The 20,796-nt window shown below is 41.8% G+C and overlaps 1 protein-coding gene across 1 annotated transcript in view; it reads right to left on the reverse strand.

Moving 5' to 3' along the window:
- Nucleotides 1-20,796, reverse strand: part of DOCK11 (dedicator of cytokinesis 11) — a 123,966-nt gene that overhangs the window by 22,192 nt on the left and 80,978 nt on the right. The window contains exons 34-41 of the mRNA XM_056858946.1: nucleotides 14,995-15,107; nucleotides 14,123-14,234; nucleotides 12,995-13,061; nucleotides 12,122-12,169; nucleotides 9,628-9,770; nucleotides 8,901-9,016; nucleotides 4,998-5,135; nucleotides 4,172-4,354 (exon numbers count right to left, since the gene is read on the reverse strand). Coding sequence (XP_056714924.1) covers nucleotides 4,172-4,354; nucleotides 4,998-5,135; nucleotides 8,901-9,016; nucleotides 9,628-9,770; nucleotides 12,122-12,169; nucleotides 12,995-13,061; nucleotides 14,123-14,234; nucleotides 14,995-15,107 — 920 coding nt within the window. The remainder of the gene's footprint in view (nucleotides 1-4,171; nucleotides 4,355-4,997; nucleotides 5,136-8,900; nucleotides 9,017-9,627; nucleotides 9,771-12,121; nucleotides 12,170-12,994; nucleotides 13,062-14,122; nucleotides 14,235-14,994; nucleotides 15,108-20,796) is intronic.

Consider the following 20,796-nt stretch of genomic DNA (forward strand, 5'->3'; position numbering starts at 1 on the left):
ACGATATACTCCTGCAGAGGTGAGGGGGTCTCTTTTGTCTTTTGCTGATCGTAGCATCTGTTGTATTTTCTTGGTGGGTTTAAACACTGTTTGTAGGTTATGTTTTTTCAAAAGTTTCTCCATCCTATCAGTGACTCCTTTAATAAATGGCAAGAATACCTTTCCTATGGGAGACTGTTTTTCTTGAGTTTTCTGATTTTTGTTTGGTTCAATGGCCCTTCTGATTTCATTCTTGGAGTAGCCGTTTGCTAGCAGTGTGTGATTTAGATGGTTAGTTTCTTCCTTGAGAAACTGTGGTTCACAGATCCGTCTTGCACGGTCCATTAATGTTTTGATTATTCCTCTTTTTTGTCGGGGGTGGTGGTTGGAGTTTTTGTGTAAGTAGCGATCTGTGTGAGTTGGTTTCCGGTAGACCTTGTGACCTAACTGAAGGTTTGATTTACGGATGACAAGGGTATCAAGAAACCATCTTAATAATATCCATCCAAACATTCAGTTTACCATGGAAAAGGAAATTGAGGGTAAACTCCCATTTCTTGATACCCTTGTCATCCGTAAATCAAACCTTCAGTTAGGTCACAAGGTCTACCGGAAACCAACTCACACAGATCGCTACTTACACAAAAACTCCAACCACCACCCCCGACAGAAAAGAGGAATAATCAAAACATTAATGGACCGTGCAAGACGGATCTGTGAACCACAGTTTCTCAAGGAAGAAACTAACCATCTAAATCACACACTGCTAGCAAACGGCTACTCCAAGAATGAAATCAGAAGGGCCATTGAACCAAACAAAAATCAGAAAACTCAAGAAAAACAGTCTCCCATAGGAAAGGTATTCTTGCCATTTATTAAAGGAGTCACTGATAGGATGGAGAAACTTTTGAAAAAACATAACCTACAAACAGTGTTTAAACCCACCAAGAAAATACAACAGATGCTACGATCAGCAAAAGACAAAAGAGACCCCCTCACCTCTGCAGGAGTATATCGTATACCTTGCAGCTGTGGAGAAGTTTACATCGGGACCACAAAACGCAGCATACAAACAAGGATAAAAGAACATGAAAGATACTGCAGACTTGGCCAACCTGAGAAATCAGCAGTGGCTGAACATGGACTGACACAAACAGGACACAGGGTCTTATTCCAAGACACTGAAAGACTGGACAATTCTACCAACTATTTTGTCAGATTGCACAGAGAAGCCATTGAAATTCATAAACATCAGCACAACTTTAACAGAAAAGAGGAGAGTTTAAGAATGAATAAGGCTTGGCTTCCTGCCCTGAAAAACCTCCAGACAAAGACAACATTCAACAATAGCCATACAGATTAGTTTTGGATTACACACATTAACAGATCACTTCAGGATACAATGGTTCCATATTAACATACCATACCCTCATTAGCACATTATCTTGATACTTACAGGACAATACTTTTGCAGGACAATACTCAGCTCAAACCCAACCCCTTTCTGACTATATATTACTCTTCCTACACCCTTGACACTGAGAGACACTGTCCTTCAGTGTTACTACTCTGAAGATGCCTGCCACAGTTGCTGGCGAAACGTCAGGAAAGAAAATTCCAAGACCACGGTTACACAGCCCGGATAACCTACAAGAACCAATATCTATTTAAGCACCCAAAGGTGCAATCCTACGTACTGAAATCAGTGGGACTTACTTTTGAGTAAGAAGGCATCATTTCTGACTGTACAATAAACAGAACCTGTACAAAGTATCATAAAAATTGTGGTTGAGTAGAAGGGCTAAGCTCTGACCTGGATGGCCCAGGCTAGCCTGATCTCGTCAGATCTCAGAAGCTAAGCAGGGTCAGCCCTGGTTAGTATTTGGATGAGAGACCACCAAGGAATACCAGGGTTGCTGTGCAGAGGAAGGCACTGGCAAACCACCTCTGTTAGTCTCTTGCCATGAAAACCCCAAAAGGGGTCACCATAAGTTGGCTGTGACTTGATGGCACTTTACACACACAGAAGGGCTAAGGAACTTCAGCTATGAATCAGAGGAGACGAAGAAGGAGGAGGAGAAGAGTTGGTTTTTATATGCCGACTTTCTCTACCACTTAAGGAAGAATCAGCTTACAATCACCTTCTCTTCCCCTCCCCACAACAGACACCTTGTGAGGTAGGTGGGGCTGAGAGAGTTCAGAGAGAACTGTGACTAGCCCAAGGTCACCCAGCTGGCGTCATGTGTAGGAGTGGGGAAACAAACCCAGTTCACCAGACTAGCATCTGCCGTTCATGTGGAGGAGTGGGGAATCAAAACTGGTTCTCCAGATTAAGAGTCCACAGCTCCAAACCACTGCTCTTAACCACTACACCATGCTGGTTTGGACTGTTAGGAGGCCCTTTCCTCCAGTCAAAAGGAGACTTCCCCTGCAGCAATGCTTTCTGTGACAGGAGAAGCTGCCTTCTGCTGGTGGAAATCACCTCCGCTAACAAATCCAATTATCAGTACCCAACCCAGAAAGAAAACGGAGCAGGAGAGAAGGCTGAAACCCATCCTCCCTCTCCAAGTGTTCCCAAGCCTAATTGGGCCCTGGAGAGTTTGGGAATGTAAGCTCCTCGACAATGTAATGAGTGACTGTGAGTCAGATCAGGGAATCCTCAACCTGATTTGTGTCACGCATATTGTCTAAGTTGGCCTTCAGAAAAACCAGTTGCACACAGGCCCCAAACCCCGCCCCCTCCAGCTGCACTATGAGAACAATAACCTCCAGTCAAAACCACTATTTGCTAAGAATTATTAAATCCCAAACAATCCCCTCTTCTTACTGGAGTCATTTATTTATATTTATATAAAAGATTTGTATCCTGCCAAAAAAAAGAAGCTCATAGTATGTGGCTTCCCAGTCAGCTTACAAAACAAACACATGAGTAAAATCACAACACTTCAAACAAAGGTTAAAGTCACATAAACACTAGTTAGCAGCATGTCCAATAAGTTTAGAAGAGCCCCGTGGCGCAGAGTGGTAAGCTGCAGTACTGCAGTCAATAGCTCTGCTCATGACCTGAGTTCGATCCCAACGAAAATTGGTTTCAGGTAGCCAGCTCAAGGTTGACTCAGCCTTCCATCCTTCCAAGGTCGGTAAAATAAGTACCCAGCTTGCTGGGGGTAAAGGGAAGATAACTGGGGAAGTGTTAGGTTCTCCAGCCAACCTGGGCAATTCCCAAAAAGCCACTCGTCATTAGCAGTTATGCCTTGTAGCCTGGCTCGTCATTAGCAGCTTAATGTTAGGTTCTCCAGCCAACCTGGGCAATTCCCAAAAAGCCACTCGCTCAGATTGTCAAGTCAGAAGCAGGTAAACTTTATTGAAGAAGCAGCAGGTACAGCTAAGGTAACTTGCAGGTTCAAAGCTGCTAATGACGAGCCAGGCTACAAGGCATAACTTAAAAGAAGGATTACATCACAGGTGCAGTTTCAAACGGCCTGGGAAAGGGATAGATAACGGTGCTTGGCAGGAAGGAGGAAGACGGAGCCTAAACACGGTGCTGCTCATTAGCCGCTCAAGGCCAAGGCAAGGGAGGGGGAATGGAACAGGGAGCGGGAATAACAGAGCAAACGTACATCAAAGCAAAATGCAAACACTGGCCAAACTCATGTCAAGAGCCTGACAGCTTGTACGGACCAGCCCAAGCATGGCTAGGCAAGGACTCAGAAGACATTCAGTGAAGAACCAAAAGGCAACCTCTGACAGGAAGCCACTGGCCCACCACCCCATAAACAAAGTCTGCCTAGGAAATATCAGGATGTGACGTCGCCCCATGGGTCAGAAATGACCCGGTGCTTGCACAGGGGACCTTTACCTTTTACCAATAAGTTTGTTTTGTTTAAAAATAAAGAGCAACTTAGTCAAGAAGAAGGTGCTGTCGAGTTGTAACCGACGCATGGTGACCCCTTCCACAGACCGCTAAGGATGGAGGAATGCAGAGAACGGTCTCTGCTGAACCTTTCAACTGATGAGCAGGCCAGTATGCGAGTAAATTTCCTGGCCCCATTTAATTACTGATATAACATCACTTGAAGGAAGGAAATTATCAGAACGATTTACACTAATCTATCTGCAGAGCTGAGCTCAAGAAAGTTGTTTTGGCTCAAGAAAATTGTTTTCAGTTCCCTTTTTCTCTCCTTTCACTGACCTGGAGGTGAGTTCGTAGGAAGGTCTTTCGCTTGGTGAACTCAAAGTTGTTCCTCATGAGGAGGTACAAAAGGGCGGAGGCCTCATTCCGCGTTGAACTGAGCTTGGAGGTGCAGCACTTCAGGACCTCGTAGCAAAAGGCAGCACACATATTCACCCTTCCTTTGAAAAAGGCTGAGGGGAACTGGGGGCCAAGGGTTAAAAACAGAAAAAGCCATTGTTTTCTGCCTCACAAAATGTTAACAGAAATACTTTTCATCTGATACTTGAAATAAGGAGTGGGTAACTTTTGTGTTACTGCCCAATTAATCAACTGTGGGCTAGAAGCAGATTCTGTTGCACAATCCAACCCCCCTCGTGAGTGGTCCGGCTCCATTTTAAAGATGGCACCACCTAGCTGATCGACACATGGATATATTGCAATTAACAGTGTAAAAAACCAAAAACAAAGTCACAAACACACGGGCTCATTCTGATTGGTGCCGAAAGGCATTATATTTATTATTATATTTATATCCCTGCTTTTGTACTACGAAGCTGGGATGCACAACACTTTAAACATTATTTTGTTCCCCTCCCTCCCATTAACAATATAACAGTTTCTGTTGCTCAGTGAAGGCTGCTCCAAGCTTCCCAAGGGAAGTGAAAAATTGGGTGGAAAGGTTTTAATTTTAAACAAGAAAGCCAACATTGTCAGGACTCCGTTGTAGAAAACTGGGATACAGAATATGTCCTGCAGCCCTGTCTATTGTTATTCTCAGGGAGATCTTTCTCTCTCTCTCTCTCTCTCTCTCTCTCTCATGCACACACATAAACACCCTCCCTACCTTGTTGATGAACGCTCTTAGAGAAGCAAATACATGCTTGAGGGCTGCTTCGGACTGTCCGTTTTTAAGAAAGGCAAGATGAATATCGAACACCTTTTTCATCAGTGGGTTGTGGCCGTCATTGTTTAAGAGCTGGTTCTGGGGAACAAGGAGAGGGTTACTTTCTTCAGAAAGTCAATATGTGATACTTGCACACCTGATGGAGCTTTCCACTTCTCGCAACAGTCCTTGAGGGCTGGTTTAACACCTGCGGCCCTACATTACAGATGTGGAGAGGCAGGCTGACAATCCGTCTTAGCCTAACGGATAGATAACCTTATTTTTTTAGATTATGGATTTAAACAATTTATACAGCTGACAAACAAAATACATGTGTGTGTGGACCTTAACCTCAAACCACTTCTTGTTGCATGACATTAATGGCTGAATCCGGACTTCGTGACACAAGGTTGGTCTGCGATAGGCGGGGTTGCCAATCTCCAGCTGGGGCTTGAAGTTCTCTGGGAATTACACTTCCAGACTACAGAGACCAATTCCTCTGGAGGAAATGGCAGCTTCAGAGGGTAGGCTCAATGGCATCACTTCCCTGCTGAGGCCCCTCCCCCCAAACTCTGCCCCCAAACCTAGAATTGGCAGCTCTAGTGACGGGCACAAATGAAATGGTTTTAAATAAATAAATAAATACTGCACTGGGAACACTGAATTGAGTGGAAAGGTAGCACAGAAGCATTTAAAAACAAATAAACAAAAATGCTTGATGTTCTTGTGTTCACCTTACCCCTCCCACCTTCCCCTTGCAGATGGAAAGAGCGTAACCCAAATGCTGCCAACAACACACCAGCTAGTATAACAACAACAATAAATATAACAGGTTAGGGCAACCAGTGGGCCAGATTCTTAGCTCCAGCCCATAGTCTAAACCAGTGGTTCCCAAACTTTTAGGGCCACCGCCCCTTAGTTCTACAAACTCAACCCGTGCCCCCTACCCTATCCTATAAAAAGGATTATTCAAAATAGGGGTTTGCATGACTCACTAAAGAAGATAATAATAATAAAACTTCAAAACAGTAACAATTAATTGCACATCTGTTCAAAATCAAATTAAAACTTTTTAGCCGAAATTTATTCAACAAAACTGATGAACTTAATCCAGTGGTACCAGCTCTTCAAAGTCAGGGGGGAAATTCTGATAGTTTCCATCAAATTTACCAGCATGGTGCCATAGCTTGCTTTATTGTAAATTAGTGAACAACACAGTTGAAGAGGCCCACTCCCTGCTGCCCTCTTGCCTCTTAGTGCCCCCCTAGGTAATTCCACCGTCCCCTAGGGGGGTGGTACCACCCACTTTGGGAACCACTAGTCTAAACTGATCAAAGGAAAACTACACAGACAAAATGTAAACCTATTACAGTTAACACATTTCGTTGCTTCATAATAACGACCTTATTAACCACACAGGATAAATGACATTAATATGTTAAATAAGTTTAATTTTTAAGTAAACAAGGAACAACAATATGAAAGGCTGATATCCCCTCAATAACAGGAACTGGATGAAGCAGATACTGAAAGGGGGGAAAAAACACTTCAGAGATTCCCCCTTAATCCATCAGTTATATCCTGAAGCTCACAGGAGCACAACCAACTTTGATTTCCTAGAGTTACTGTATATGAAAACCTTGAAAAAAACCTTTAATGGCATAAGTAATATTACAATTGTTACACTAGAGTTACTGTAATCACTGACAGAAAGGGCAGCAACGATATGAAGTTACTCAGATGTACAATGAGATCCCTGGTAGGAAAGGCCTCCTTGTTATTGAGTCACTGTAATCAGAATATTTTCTGGCAGGAAAAGCAAGAATAGTATTCTTTCAAAGGAGAAGTTTTTAACTTTCCAAATCGGTTCTTGTAGGCTAGCCGGGCTGTGTGACCGTAGTCTTGGTATTTTCTTTCCTGACATTTCGCCCACAACTGTGGCAGGCATCTTCAGAGGAGTAACACTGAAGGACAGTGTCTCTCAGTGTCAAGTGTATAGGAAGAGTAATATATAGTCAGAAGGGGGTTGGGTTTGAGCTGAGTCATTGTCCTGCAAAGTATTAAAGGTAATGTGCTAATCATTGTCCTGTAAGTATCAAGATAATGTGCTAATGAGGGTGTAGTAGGTTAATGTGGAACCATAGTATCCTGAAGTGATCTGTTAACATGTGGAATCCAAAGCTAATCCGCATGGCTATTGTGGACTGTAGTCTTTGTTAGTCTGGAGGTTTTCAGGACAGGATGCCAAGCCTTATTCATTCTTAAACTCTCTTCTGTTAAAGTTGTGCTGATGTTTATGAATTTCAATGGCTTCTCTGTGCAATCTGACAAAATAGTTGGTAGAATTGTCCATGGAAAACTTTATCTTTTCTCTTCTGCTAACTCCCTTCTCTCTCCTCTTTCCTCAGATACTTATCTTCATTTTAGGAAGATAAAACCCCTCCTGGGCAGAAAAGATCTTGCCACTGTGGTGCATGCCCTGGTAATACCTAGATTGTGTGGGTAAAATGCCGTCGAGTCGCAGCTGACTTATGGCGACCTCTTATGGGGTTTTCAAGGAAGAGACTAACAGAGGTGGTTTGCCAGTGCCTTCCTCTGTATAGCAACCCTGGACTTCCTTCGTGGTCTACTACAATGTAGTTCTACTTGGGGCTACCTTTCGAGAGACTCCAGAAGCTACAACTGGTATCGAGTACTGTGACCAGAATGTTGACTGGAGTGGGTTGTAGGGACCATATTACTCCAGTCTTGCACCATTTCCCAGTTTGCTTTCAGATCCAGTTCAAGGTAATGTTGTTGACCTTTAAAGCTCTATACAACGTAGGACCAGCATATCTTATGGACAGCCTGCTCCCATATGAGCATACCCACCTGCTACAGATATTTCAGGGGATCTACTTTGGGTGCCCCTGGGGCTTTCTGCATGCCAAGCAGATGCTCTCCAACCAAGCAACAGCCCATCCCTATAGGTCTGTAGGGCCGAGAGTATAATGTGCTTTGCTGACTTGTAAGGAGCCAGAAAATCTAAATTTTGTGATCTAAATTTTACTTTCAAAACTATTTCTATCATTTCATACCATTTATTTGATTGGTTTTTATGGGGCTGTGTTCTGTGCCATAAATGACACCAAAAGTGGTCAGGAATCTCTTGTCAGAATCCTTGCTTACTTTAAAATCTCCCTGCATATAGAAGAGTAGCATACTGGGGAGAAGGCTGCACAACAACATTTCCCCCTAAACATGCTAGTTTTCCATGGGTCAAGAACATTGACATGGATCCGGTGAAGAGGATTTCAAAGTCTTCCTCCATCTGAAGTGAGTCCTTCCTCCCCACATCATACTGTACACTCCTCCCTGTGAAAAATATGCCATATCAAGTCTTTAATCAGTTAGGTACACTTGGAACATATAGGTTAACAGATATAGGACTCGTTAGATGGGTCCAGTTAGGACCACATAACATCACCCGCTTGATGTCACAGTCACAAAGCTGCTACAGATTCTGATGAAGTAAAATGGGCCACTAGTTACATGAACACATGAAGCTGTCTTGTACTGAATCACAGTATCGTCTACTCGGCTTAGCAGCGGCTCTCCGGTGTCCCAGGTGGAAGTCTTCTGCATCACCTACTACCTGGTCCTTAACTGGGGATGCTGGGAATTGAACCTGGGGCTTTCTGCAAGCCAAGCAGATGCTCTCCAACCAAGCAACAGCCCATCCGTATAGGTCTGTAGGGCCGAGAGTATAGTGTGCTTTGCTGGCTTGTAAGGAGCCAGAAAATCTAAAATCACCTAGAAAGAAATCAACCATATCCAGCAGCAGGGAGGGCAAAAGAAATGCTCTGCAGAGAATCCAACACATACCTTGAAACACTGGGTGAAGAATGAAATGGTGTCCAGGACAGTCAGAGCCACTTCTGTGGCTGTGTTGCCCTCCAGCAGAGCCTGGTGCATGATGTCTGCTTCTGAGGTGCCAGCATCTGTGGAAGAAAAGCAGGCTGAAGACAGGTTCACAAGCACTGCTGCTCAGACTTTACTCTGAGCCTATAAGGTATCGAAGGAAAGGTTCTTTGCAGAGGATGATGGTGGTTGGAAAGGACCACATGTTAGTCCAGTGGCTACAATGTGCCAGGACCAGGGCTTGGGTTCAAGTCTCAGTTCCGCCATGGACTGACTAGACCTGGAGTTCCATCTTTAAAAGTGGAATAACGGCAACTGGCCAAGGCTTCTAAGTGCATTTTCAGACACATGATGAATATCCTTCAGATTTTACTGGAAAGGTACAGCTGACCAGAGGTAGCAATGCAATGATCCCTCTTCTCTGTAATGTGTGACACAGCCACAAGAGGGATGATACAACAGAAACATGTATTTATTTATTCAGAAAATTTACATGCCACCTGTCTAGAAACCTGCTCAAGGCACATAAAAACAACACAATAAAAATAATTAAAAAGTAACAGAAGTCATATAAGCCATTAAAACAAGTGTCTGGAACTTTCCAGAGAGAGAAGCAGGCCATGCGCTGCAGCCAAGCCACAAACTGGGTGTGGGAGCCAGCGGTGAGTCTTCACCGCTTGCCCGTACGTACTGTGATTGAGCGTGAACGAGCTGTCTAAGCTGCTCAGGTGCTGGAGGCGGGCTTGCATGGCGCCGACGCGGCTTCGAAGGGCGGGCATCGTCTGAGACTTCCTGTCAACACCCACGTGCTTTGACAGCCAGGCATCGTGAACCCTGAAGCAGAGGGGGTGGGGTGGGGCAATGAGCATTGTGTTTAGAATCTCTCTGGAAAGACAGCTGCTTTCTGCAGAATGAGATATAAGAAGTATTTGTCTAGTTTGAAATTACTTTTGGAGGCCTGTGAAAAGCTTTTCATCTGATCCTCAATCTGCTTAGCAGTTTGTCGGGATCATGGGTTCACTAGACTTCAGACTGGCTACTGGGCCAATGCTCCAAAAACTGATAAGTGACTTGAGGGCCAAGTGCTATTAGGAGCGGCAAAGTGAGATAGCAAGCTACATCTGCCGTCTCTGCCCACTGTTGGGCACTCCGAGTTGGGATGTTGACTTTTCCTGTTTCCAGTGTCAGAAGGATGCTGGCACAGGAGACAGGAAGAACCAGTGTTCCACTTGGGAGCCCTCAAAAGCAAACAGTGACCTAGGCATGACCTTCCAGCTGAAAAGCTTGCCCGCCAGTGCTGGCCTGGAACCTTCTGCATGCAAAAAAATTTGATTTATCTCTATCAGAAGCCATAAGAAGCAAAACAGAAAATTTCTGCATCTGCGCTGTGCTGCGCCTTGATGCAATTCATACAGAGCGGAAGATCAAATGGGTTCTAGGCCTACAACGTCCTCCCAGGCTCCAGGGTGACTCCAGACAACCTGGCAGCCCACTGGGTTCCCCTCACTAGGAAGAGCTGTATAAACTTCCAGGTTAGGTTAGATTTTGCTTGGTTGCAAGACCTAATTCTTACACACACGAGGGCTTGTACCATCCTTGGTCCTCCCTACCTGCCATGTTTCCCGCAGGCGCACTTCTCAGGGATTTGTGCCTCCTGCTTCCCATTCTCCTAGTTGTGTGGACTTGTCAATGTCCATCACTGCAGGCCCCTCCCACAAGAAATATGACCCCCTCCCTTGCCACACTTGGGTTTGTCTGGTAACTGAACCTGGGACTTCTCACACCTAAAACAAGGACCATGCCCTACAGCAGTGGTTCCCAAAGTGGGCAGTACCACCCCCTGGGGGTGTGTGGATTACCTAGGGGGACACTAAGAGGCAAGAGGGCAGCAGAGGGGCACTAGAGGTGGGCCCCTTCAACTGTGTTGTTTACTAATTTACAATAGATCAAGCTATGGCACCATGCTGGCAAATTTGGTGGAAACTATCAGAATTCTTTTCCAGACTTGGATCCAACTTCATCAGTTTTGTTGAATAAATTTAAACTAAAAAGTTTTGATTTGATTTTGAACAGATGTGCAATCAACTGTTACTTTTTTGAAATTTTATTGTTATTATCTTCTTTAGTGAGTCATGCAAACCCTTATTTTTAATAATGCTATTTATAGGATAGGGTAGGGGGCGCTGGGATTGAATTTGGGGAACTAAGGGGGCGGTGGCCTTAACAGTTTGGGAACCACTGCCCTAGAGTGACAAGAACAGCTTCATTGTAATTCCACATCCCATTTGAAAGGTGGATGCTCAGCCTCCTCCTGGGCCCACCGTCATCCACAGAACGCATTAAGACAGACAAGATCAACTCTGGCTGACAGAAGGACAAAGAAGCTCTCCTGGTATCAAGCAATTGGGCAGGAGGGTGGTTGAGTACCTTGGGCAAAAAGCAGGTTGGCTGAAGACTGGTGGGCCAGGGATTAGTATCACCGGACTGGAAATCTAATGGGACTTCACCTCCCAGGTCAGGAGGATTATGGGCTACTTTGTGGATGTCCCAGTTGAAAATGCTATTGGCTCCAGTCTGTCGCCAGCAGTCCTGGTGGTGCAGGGAAGCTAGTGTTCCTCTCCCGTAATATTAGAACTCAGTGAAACAGAAGCGCAGTTGACTCGGGACAGACAAAGGAGGACTAGCTTGTGGGACTCGCAGGGCACCGTGATGCTGCTGGCTTAGCCACACTCACAGATGGCCATGATGGCTAGAGAACCAGTATTTAGAGGCATTATATCTCTGAATAACAACTGGGGGGACAGTCTCCGTGCTTGCTTGTGAGACATCTGGGGGCACCTGTTTGGCCACTGTAGGAAACGTGATGCTGGACAAGATGGACCTTGTGGTGTGCTTATGATCTCCCGGCCTCTCGTCTCTTAGCCCCTTGGTGCCCAACATCCAGTTCCTGCTTGCTTTCACCTTCCCCAAGGCACTGCCACAGTCTGAAAACCAGCAGGAACCTCTGCTAAAAGCCATGGAAGCTTAATTTTCTTTCGGGGTGAATTTCAGGACAATGGGCAACAGTGCCCTCTGCTGTAACACAATTTCACCCATGCCCGATCAGCTTTCTCGATCACAAGAAAGTCAGGTCAATTACTCTCCAAATGTATTAACAGTAATTACCAAAATAATAATAATAATACCTGGCAATGTTTCTTTTCCCGACGTATCTAAAGTGATATAGGCACACTCTAGGGGGAACAAAAAAAAAGGGGGGGGAGGGGAGAAAGCCAGATAAATTTAATAAGATTGAAGCAACCTTGTGTATGGCACAAAAATCAGACTAACTGCCCTGGCTCTATCCCTCCCTTGAACTGCGGTGCTATGAGGCAGAGGGGTTGGCGGGTAGATCTCAATAACTCTTCCAGCCGTATACGTAATATTTAGTGCTTTTAAGGTTCAAAGTATTTCGCATGTATAATCTTCTTGTAACTCTAACAGCAGCCTTGTAAGGTAGACCAGTATTAATATCTACTACATGGCAGATGGGGGGAGCGAGGTTGAGAGTGGCTTTTCTATGGCCATTGAACAAGTTTGTGGTAGAGGTGAGACTGGAATCTGCAACCTCCCAGATCTTAGCCACTATGCTACATCAGTTCGTTGAGGAAGTTCCTTGAATAAGGTGAGAATTCCTCCATCTAGAATGGGGTACTTATTTATTAAAACACGTATTTGCCACTTTACTTTTGGCCAAGTCAAACCCAGGGTGGTTTACAACAGTAAAAAAAATACAGCCAATTAAATCCCCCAATAATACAGAAGCTGGCAAATTAAAATGATAAAATAATCCAGAAAAGTGATTAATTCAACTCATAGGCTACATCTGCAGCCCCCCCTCCCAAGGGCAAACAGTTCCCTTTCAGAGCCCTTTCAGGTCATGGAAATGGTGTAAGTGTGAGAGGAAGACTGAAGCCCCTTCCCACCCCATGCCATGGTCCTGATCTGAACTGGGAGCATCTATTTTCTTACTTTTTAAAATGCAGAGATGCAATAATTAAAAAAACAAACAAACTCACTCTAGGATGACAAGAATGTTCAGCAGTTCCTGGGGGGATATTTTGTTCCAGTAGGTTAGCAAGGTATCTGAAAGAAAGAGCAAACGGCTCAACGGGTGTGGTTTCAGCCCAGAGCACGTCCTTGGGGCTCCCCACAAGGTTATCCTCACGAATGCAGATGAAAAGGTTACCACAAGGGTAGGATAGTGGCAAAGCAAGTAAGATGGGCATCTTTGCTTCGGTGTGCCAAGTGAGCAATTGTGCAAGCAGAGCGGAACAAGTAGGCCTGCGTGTATGAAGGTATTTTTCTTGGCAAAATAAAGGTTGAAGACTTTGTAACACTAGAACGGGAGGCTTAAGTTTTTTCCACAACACTAAGTAGGTAATCATAAGAGCCCAGTGGTGCAGAGTGGTAAGCTGCAGTACTGCAGTCCAATCTCTGCTCATGACCTGAGTTCGATCCCAACGGAAGTTGGTTTCAGGTAGCCGGCTCAAGGTTGACTCAGCCTCCCATCCTTTTGAGATCGGTAAAATGAGTGCCCAGCTTGCTGGGGGTAAAGGGAAGATGACTGGGGAAGGCACTGGCAAACCACCCCGTAAACAAAGTCTGCCTTGGAAACGTCGGGATGTGACGTCACCCCATGGGTCAGGAATGACCCGGTGCTTGCACAGGGGACCTTTACCTTTTAAGTAGGTAATGGCAAATCACCTGAATGTCTGTTGCCTTAAAAACCCTATGAGGTCGCCATAAGGTGACTGTCATAGACCCCCCTATGACAATTTCATGGACATCTGTTGGTGGTATAGGGCTCGTATCACATAGCCCTGAAGTTACAAAATTTCGGGTCATAGGTTGCTCTCTCCGCCCTTGTTTATATATCTTAATACTGCCGAGCAGTTCAAAGTAACGATCTTGGGGAAGATCCATCTGTATCCATTGAGAGCAAACCACTGGCCAATTTAACACTTCCGACACAGCCTCCAGATTGAAGGAGGATTCCAACCCACTAGTCTAACAACTCACACAGTCAAGTAAGTCGGAGGTTCTATAGTGTTAGTTCTATAGTGGTAGTTACTTATGTTAATTTGGGTTATGCCGCATCCTCATGGGGGAAAGCACAAGCGTACCTTTGCTGCAAAGCTACTAACCTTCAGAAATCATTTTGATGACATAAAGGGAACACACGAGGAGGCTCCGAATTTCATACTGGTCCAGTCGCCCATACTGTGAGACGCTGCTGCGTGTAGAGCTCCTCCGCATCTATTTTAACCAAAACACACCAAGAAACGGAGATTCACTAACAGATCACAAATTCCAGCAGAGTAGCTGTGCTGGTTTGACGAAGTTGCAGTATCGTAGGGCTTGATCTTTGATTAGCGAGTGTGCCAGGGATTGTGCATGCTCAGGCTTCAGAAAGAAACAGGCATAGACAATATCAGGTTTTACACACACACACACACACACACACACAACGAAGAGTCAATAACATAAAGTCACATAAAATGCTTTACAGCCCTGCAACCATAGCCCTTCCTTGCTTAACCAAAACTATATTTTATTGTAAGATGGACATTTCCATTCTTTGAATCGTTCTTGTCTATAACAGATCTACTCTATTAATATCATCATTTTTTGGTAAGCTGTTAACTTCACTAAAATATACACCTCTTTTATCCTAGGGGAAGATTTTTGGTTCCACTGCCTAGCAAAGACCATTCTAGTTGCAGTTAACATATGTAACACTACTATCCATTGGTCTTCTGGAATATCAGGAAGATAGTTCAATAATAAGGTTTCTGGCTTAAATGGAATTTGTTTCCTCAATGCAATTGACTAATTGACAGTAAACCAATATTTTTCATGGCTTACTGTCTGGCCAGTATTTTGATGTTTTGTTGGAAGGTACTGTGGGTTTTTAAACATTGTTTTTCATAATGATTTGCAAACCACCTTACAAGCCATGGATAAGTGTGATACATTTGATGTTGTGTTTTTTAAATGATTGAAATAGTGACATTACATTTTCACTGGTGCTGCACTGCTCAGGAGATCCTGCTCCTCCTTCCGAGCTGAGAGATCCTCTCGAGTCCTCCCTCTTAATGGAGAGTCCATTCTGGAGAGCTGCATTATAAACTAAAAATCAGACAAGAAAATTTTTTCCAATGACTTCACACCTTCTGACATGTTTTTTGTTTTTCACTTGAAATTATTTTATGGATGTATTGATGTCTGCTGTGCTGGCTGAGGGGTAGCACATGAATAATTGAAACAAACAATGCTAGAAATTAGCTTTCAGGACAACATGACAGTGAGACCGGCCACCCCAAACTAAATCCTAAAACAACTGGAATTGTTTTCTAACAGCCAAGTCATGCATTACACAGCCACTGGTTACCTTGCTAGCTCTTGGGAAGCATGAGCAAAGTTTCCTAATGTGAACTTTGCCAACACAGGTAAATTCAAACCAGCCCAACAACAACAAAAGGCATCCGCTGGTTTGAAAAATGGACCCAAGAATGGACCTCTGTGGTAATTAAATTGTGGAATTCACTGGCAAGGGAGGTAGGCTATGGGCACAGATGGCTTTAAAAATGGATTAGGCAGAGTCAGAAAGGATCAGTGGCCATGGTAACCAAAGGGAACTTCCACATTCAGAGACAGCAAACCTCTTAAGTACCAGTGCTAGGAGGCAACATCAGAGAAAGGCCTTGGCCTCTGTGCTCTGTTTGTTGGCCCTTACAACACCACTGTAAGGACAGCCACTATGATTCCTGTTTTACAGATTGGGAATGTTTTTTTTTTTTTGAATTTTTTTTTATTGGTTTTTATAATATAAATTTTCCATGTTAACAAACAACAATATATGTAGTATTAAAAACTAAATCATAGGTAATGTTGCTATAATTGTTTAAGTGCTAAATAAAAATAAAAAATAAAGGAAAATTTATTGACTTCCCCATCACCTCCGTCCGCCTCTTAATAAAGTATTCTATCCCATCGTGATATGGTCTGATCTTAATTATTCTTATATCTCAATTAGGTTTCAATCACATTATACTATCAATATAATTAATTACGTTTCTTTATGTTAACAATGTCATCTAGATCAGATTAAAAGGTATTCTTCCATTTTCTCCAGTCCTAGTTCATATTCACAATATTTCATCCACGCCTCCCATTCCCCCATAAATTGAACATTATCTTTTTGATTTAAAATAGCTGTAAGTTTTGCCATTTCCACCAGTTCAAACATTTTCATAGTCCAGTCTTTTTCCCCAGGAGTGTCTTCCCCTTTCCATTTTGCTGCATAAAGCAGTCTTGCAGCTGTAGTCGCGTAAATCAAAAACGTCCTGTGTTTTAACAAATCATCAGGTATCATACTTAATAGCATCATTTCTGGTGTTTTGGGTATGTTTTTTTGTACTATTAGTCTTAATTCGTTATAAATCATATCCCAAAAATCCTTAGCTTTGTCACAGGTCCACCACATATGATAAAAAGAACCAACTTCTTTATTACATTTCCAACATTTAGGGGATGTCACTTTGTAGATCTTTGCAATCTTCTTAGGCGTTAAATGCCATCTATACATCATTTTATAGATATTTTCTCGAATTGACTGCGCATTTATTCCTTTCAGGTCTTTCGCCCATAGTCTTTCCCATTTGTTTAGGGCAATATCATGTCCCACAGTTTGAGCCCAATTAATCATTGTTGGTTTGATTATTTCCTGCTCACAATAAATTGTTAAAAGAAGATTATACATTTTAGAAATCAGTTGAGTATTATTATCTAATAGCATCCTGTGAAAAGATGATTTTTCTTTAGAGAATCCATTCTTCATATCTTGTGTAAATACTGATTTAATTTGATGATATTGAAGCCATTGTAAATCGTCTTTAAGTAACTGAAAGTCTTTTAGTGAGCTTTTCTTTCCTTCCCAGTTAATTAACTCTTGGTAGGTGATAAATTTGTCCAATCTAAGTGGGCGTAATGTCAACATTTCTTGAGGTGATATCCACATCAGTGTTACTGGTTCAAGAATATGTTTATATCTCATCCATATATGAAATAAGGAGGACCCGATTATATGGTTACGAAATGATGCTTGTATCTTAATTTTACCATACCATAAATAGCCATGCCATCCACTTATATTGTTAAAACCTTCAAGATCTAACAAACGCGAATTGGATAAGTTCATCCAGTCCTTTAGCCATACTAAAGCGGCCGCTTCAGCATAAAGTTGAAAGTTAGGTAGTGCTAAACCTCCTCTAACTTTAGAGTCCACCAGACGTTTATAAGCAATCCTCAGTTTTTTCCCTTGCCAGATGAAATTTAATACGTCTTTCTTCCAGGTATCAAAGTATTTAACATGTGATATTATAGGCAAATTTTGGAATAAGAAAAGCATCCTTGGTAAAATGTTCATTTGGATTGTTGATATACATCCCAAAAGTGACAATTTTTTATTTGACCAAATGATCATATCAGTTTTTATTTTGTCCCATAGTTTAAGATAGTTATTAGTTATCAAGTCTTTATTCTTTGCAGAGATCCAGATTCCCAAATATTTGATCTTATTAGCCTTCTCCCAACCTGTGTATGATATAAATTCCTGTTGTTCTGTTTCTGATAAATTCTTAAATATTGTCTTTGTTTTTTCTTGGTTAACTTTAAATCCCGATACATTTCCAAAATCGTCCAAAGTTTCCAACAGTATCTTCATTGATTGCGTTGGATTCTCCAAGATTAACAGAAGATCATCCGCGAATGCTCTCAATTTGAATTCATGTTTTTTAATTTTTAATCCGCGAATGTCCTCCATACTCCTTAGCTTACAGCATAGTGATTCCAACACCAACAAAAATAATAATGGAGACAGAGGACATCCTTGTCTGGTTCCTTTCTTGATTGCGCAGTTGTCGGACATCGATTCATTCACCAGAATTTTTGCCTGTTGGGATGTATATATGGCCGATATACCTCTCAAGAAACGGTCTCCAAAATTTAATTTTTCCAATATCTTTTTCATAAAGTCCCATGAGACCATATCAAAGGCTTTCTCTGCATCCAAAAATACAAAGGCCGCCGTTTGTTGAATATTCTGGTCATAATATTCCAATGAATATAATAAAACTCTTATATTATCTTTAATTTGCCTTCCTGGAACAAAACCTGCTTGGTCTTCATGTATAAGGTCCTTAATAAAATGCTTTATCCTATTTGATAAGACCGAAGCATAAATCTTATAATCCACATTTAACAGCGAGATAGGTCTATAATTTGAAGTTTTTTCTGGATCTCTTCCTCCCTTAGGTATCAACGATATAAATGCATGTGACCAAGTCTCTGGGGATGCTCCCTTATCCAAAATTGTATTACAAAGTAATACAAAAAAGTTCACTAAATTGTCACTAAATGTTTTGTAAAATAGTGCAGTAATTCCATCTGGTCCTGGTGTCCGTTTTTTGTTTCATTATTGCTTCTTGTATTTCATCCTTTGTAATTGGTGCATCTATCCATTCTTGTTGGGGCTTTGAAAGGACATTCATCTGTATTGAATTTAAAAACTTGTCTATTTTCTTTTTTGAGATATTTTCTTTCTGATATAACTTAGTATAGAATGAAACAAATTCTTTTTGTATATCCGTAGTTGTATAAACTGGTCCTTTAGCGGATTGAATTTTTGTTATAATCTTCTTTTGAAATGAGTCTTTCAGTTGGGTCGCCAAAAATTTTCCAGGTTTATTAGCATGTTCAAAGTATTTTGTATGTCATTTTTCTCTTCTTCATGTAAGGCCATAACCAGTTTGTGCTCCAAATTTTGTAGATCCCAAAGTATATTATTGGTAAATTGTAGTTGAGTTTTCTTCCAGGCCGTGTGTTTCTGTATCATAAATCCTCTTAGAACAGCTTTAAATGCATCCCAAACTGTATTCAGCGAAGTTTCCCCATTAAGGTTAATTTCAAAGAAATCTTTAATTAAGTCTTGTAGTTCTTTTTGAATCTTGTTATCCTTTAAAAGTTTATCATTTAGTCGCCATCTAAATGCTTGTTTATTGTTCCATTCAAATGTAACTGGATTATGATCAGAAAAAGTTCTTGGTACAATTTGGATTTTACGTAGTTGCGTGAAAATAGATTTACTAGCCCATATCATGTCTATTCTGGAGTGTGAGTCGTGTCTCGCTGAATAAAAAGTATATTCTTTAGCCATTGTATTCATTGTTCTCCAGATGTCTTGTATTCCCAATTCTGAAGCCATGGTGAAGAAAGTTTTAGGTAAACATTCTTCGTTTTCGTCTTTTGCTTTTGATTTTTTATCCAAAATTGGGAGAGTAACACCATTGAAATCGCCCATCAAAAGAATCTGATCCTTTGCATACTGAGAAATCAGTTCATGTAGTTGTCCATAAAATTTAGCTTTTCCTTCATTAGGTGCATATATTCCTACTACAATCGTCTTTTGCCCCAATATTTTGGTCTTGATAATTACAATTCTGCCTTCATTGTCTTTGTACAGTAGTTCAGGACTAAGGCTAGAATGAGCATATATCACAACTCCCTTTGTTTTTGTTTTAGCCGATGTGACAAATGCTTGTCCAAGCATTTGCCTATCCAGGTATTTTTTGTGTTTTGTTGCTATATGAGTCTCTTGCAGACAAATTAGGGAGTATTTGTATTTCTGTAGATATTTAAAAATTCTAGCCCGTTTGGTTTTTTCATTCAAACCATTCACATTCCAAGAAATTACTTTTGCCATGATTTAGTAATTATTGAAGCAAAATATTCAGTCTATAACACAGTGCCTCCTTCTGCTCCCTGTGGTTCTTCTTCTTCTTCCTCTTCCTTTTGTTCCAGGGTTAGTCCTTTAAGCTCTGTCTTGTATTTCCTCAGAAATTTTTCCACATCCGATGGAGATAAGATTGTCATTTTCATTTCTTTGTAGGTGAAAGCCAAGCCTTGTGGCATAATCCAACGATATTTGATACCATTAGCTTTCAAAACAGACACAAATTCTTTGTAATTATTCCTCTGTGAGACTAAATGTCTTGGTATGTCCTTTAATAATATTAGAGGAATATCTCCTGCTGAAACCGGACTGTCATAGTGGATCTTCATGATCCTGTCCTTGATCCTAGTGTCATAAAAAACAATCATGAGATCTCTTGGTTTAGATCTTTTCATTCTAACAGGTAATGGTATTCTGTAAACTCTGTTAATGGCTTGGTTCAATTCTTGTTCTTCTATTTGAAATAAATAAGCCAGATTTGGGACTACAGTTTCTTTGCTGTCTCCCATCATATCTGGAAAATTGCGCAGACGAAGGTTGGTTTCTCTAACTCTCATCTCCATCATTGCTATCTGATCTTTAACAGCTGTCTGATTAGTTTGTATTGTTTCAATCTGCTTCTCTTGGCTTGCTAATTTTTTCTTTGTATCCTTGTGTTCTTCCATCACTTTCTTAACTGATGAATCCATTGCTTGCATGTCCGTCTTCATAGTATTCATTTGCGTCTTTACAACTTTAAGGTCTTCTGTAACCACATCTAGCTTTTGGTTAATAGCTTGAGATGCTTGGCCAAGATTTGTCATCATAGCAGTCAGCTGTGTCATTTGTGTAGACATCTGTTCAAACTGTTTAGTTGTTGCCTCTGTTTGCTTGGCTAACACGTCTTGCAATTTCTTTTCCATGGTTAAGGTTTGTGTCGCTTCTTTCAGTTTTGTATAGGCAGGGCTATGTAATGAGCCAGAACGGGGTCGGGATGCAGACATTTACATTGAAGTAAGGCTGGTAAAATACATGTCCTCAATCAGG

The sequence above is a fragment of the Euleptes europaea genome, chromosome 13 (assembly GCF_029931775.1).
Source record: "Euleptes europaea isolate rEulEur1 chromosome 13, rEulEur1.hap1, whole genome shotgun sequence".
Classification (NCBI taxonomy): Eukaryota; Metazoa; Chordata; class Lepidosauria; order Squamata; family Sphaerodactylidae; genus Euleptes; species Euleptes europaea.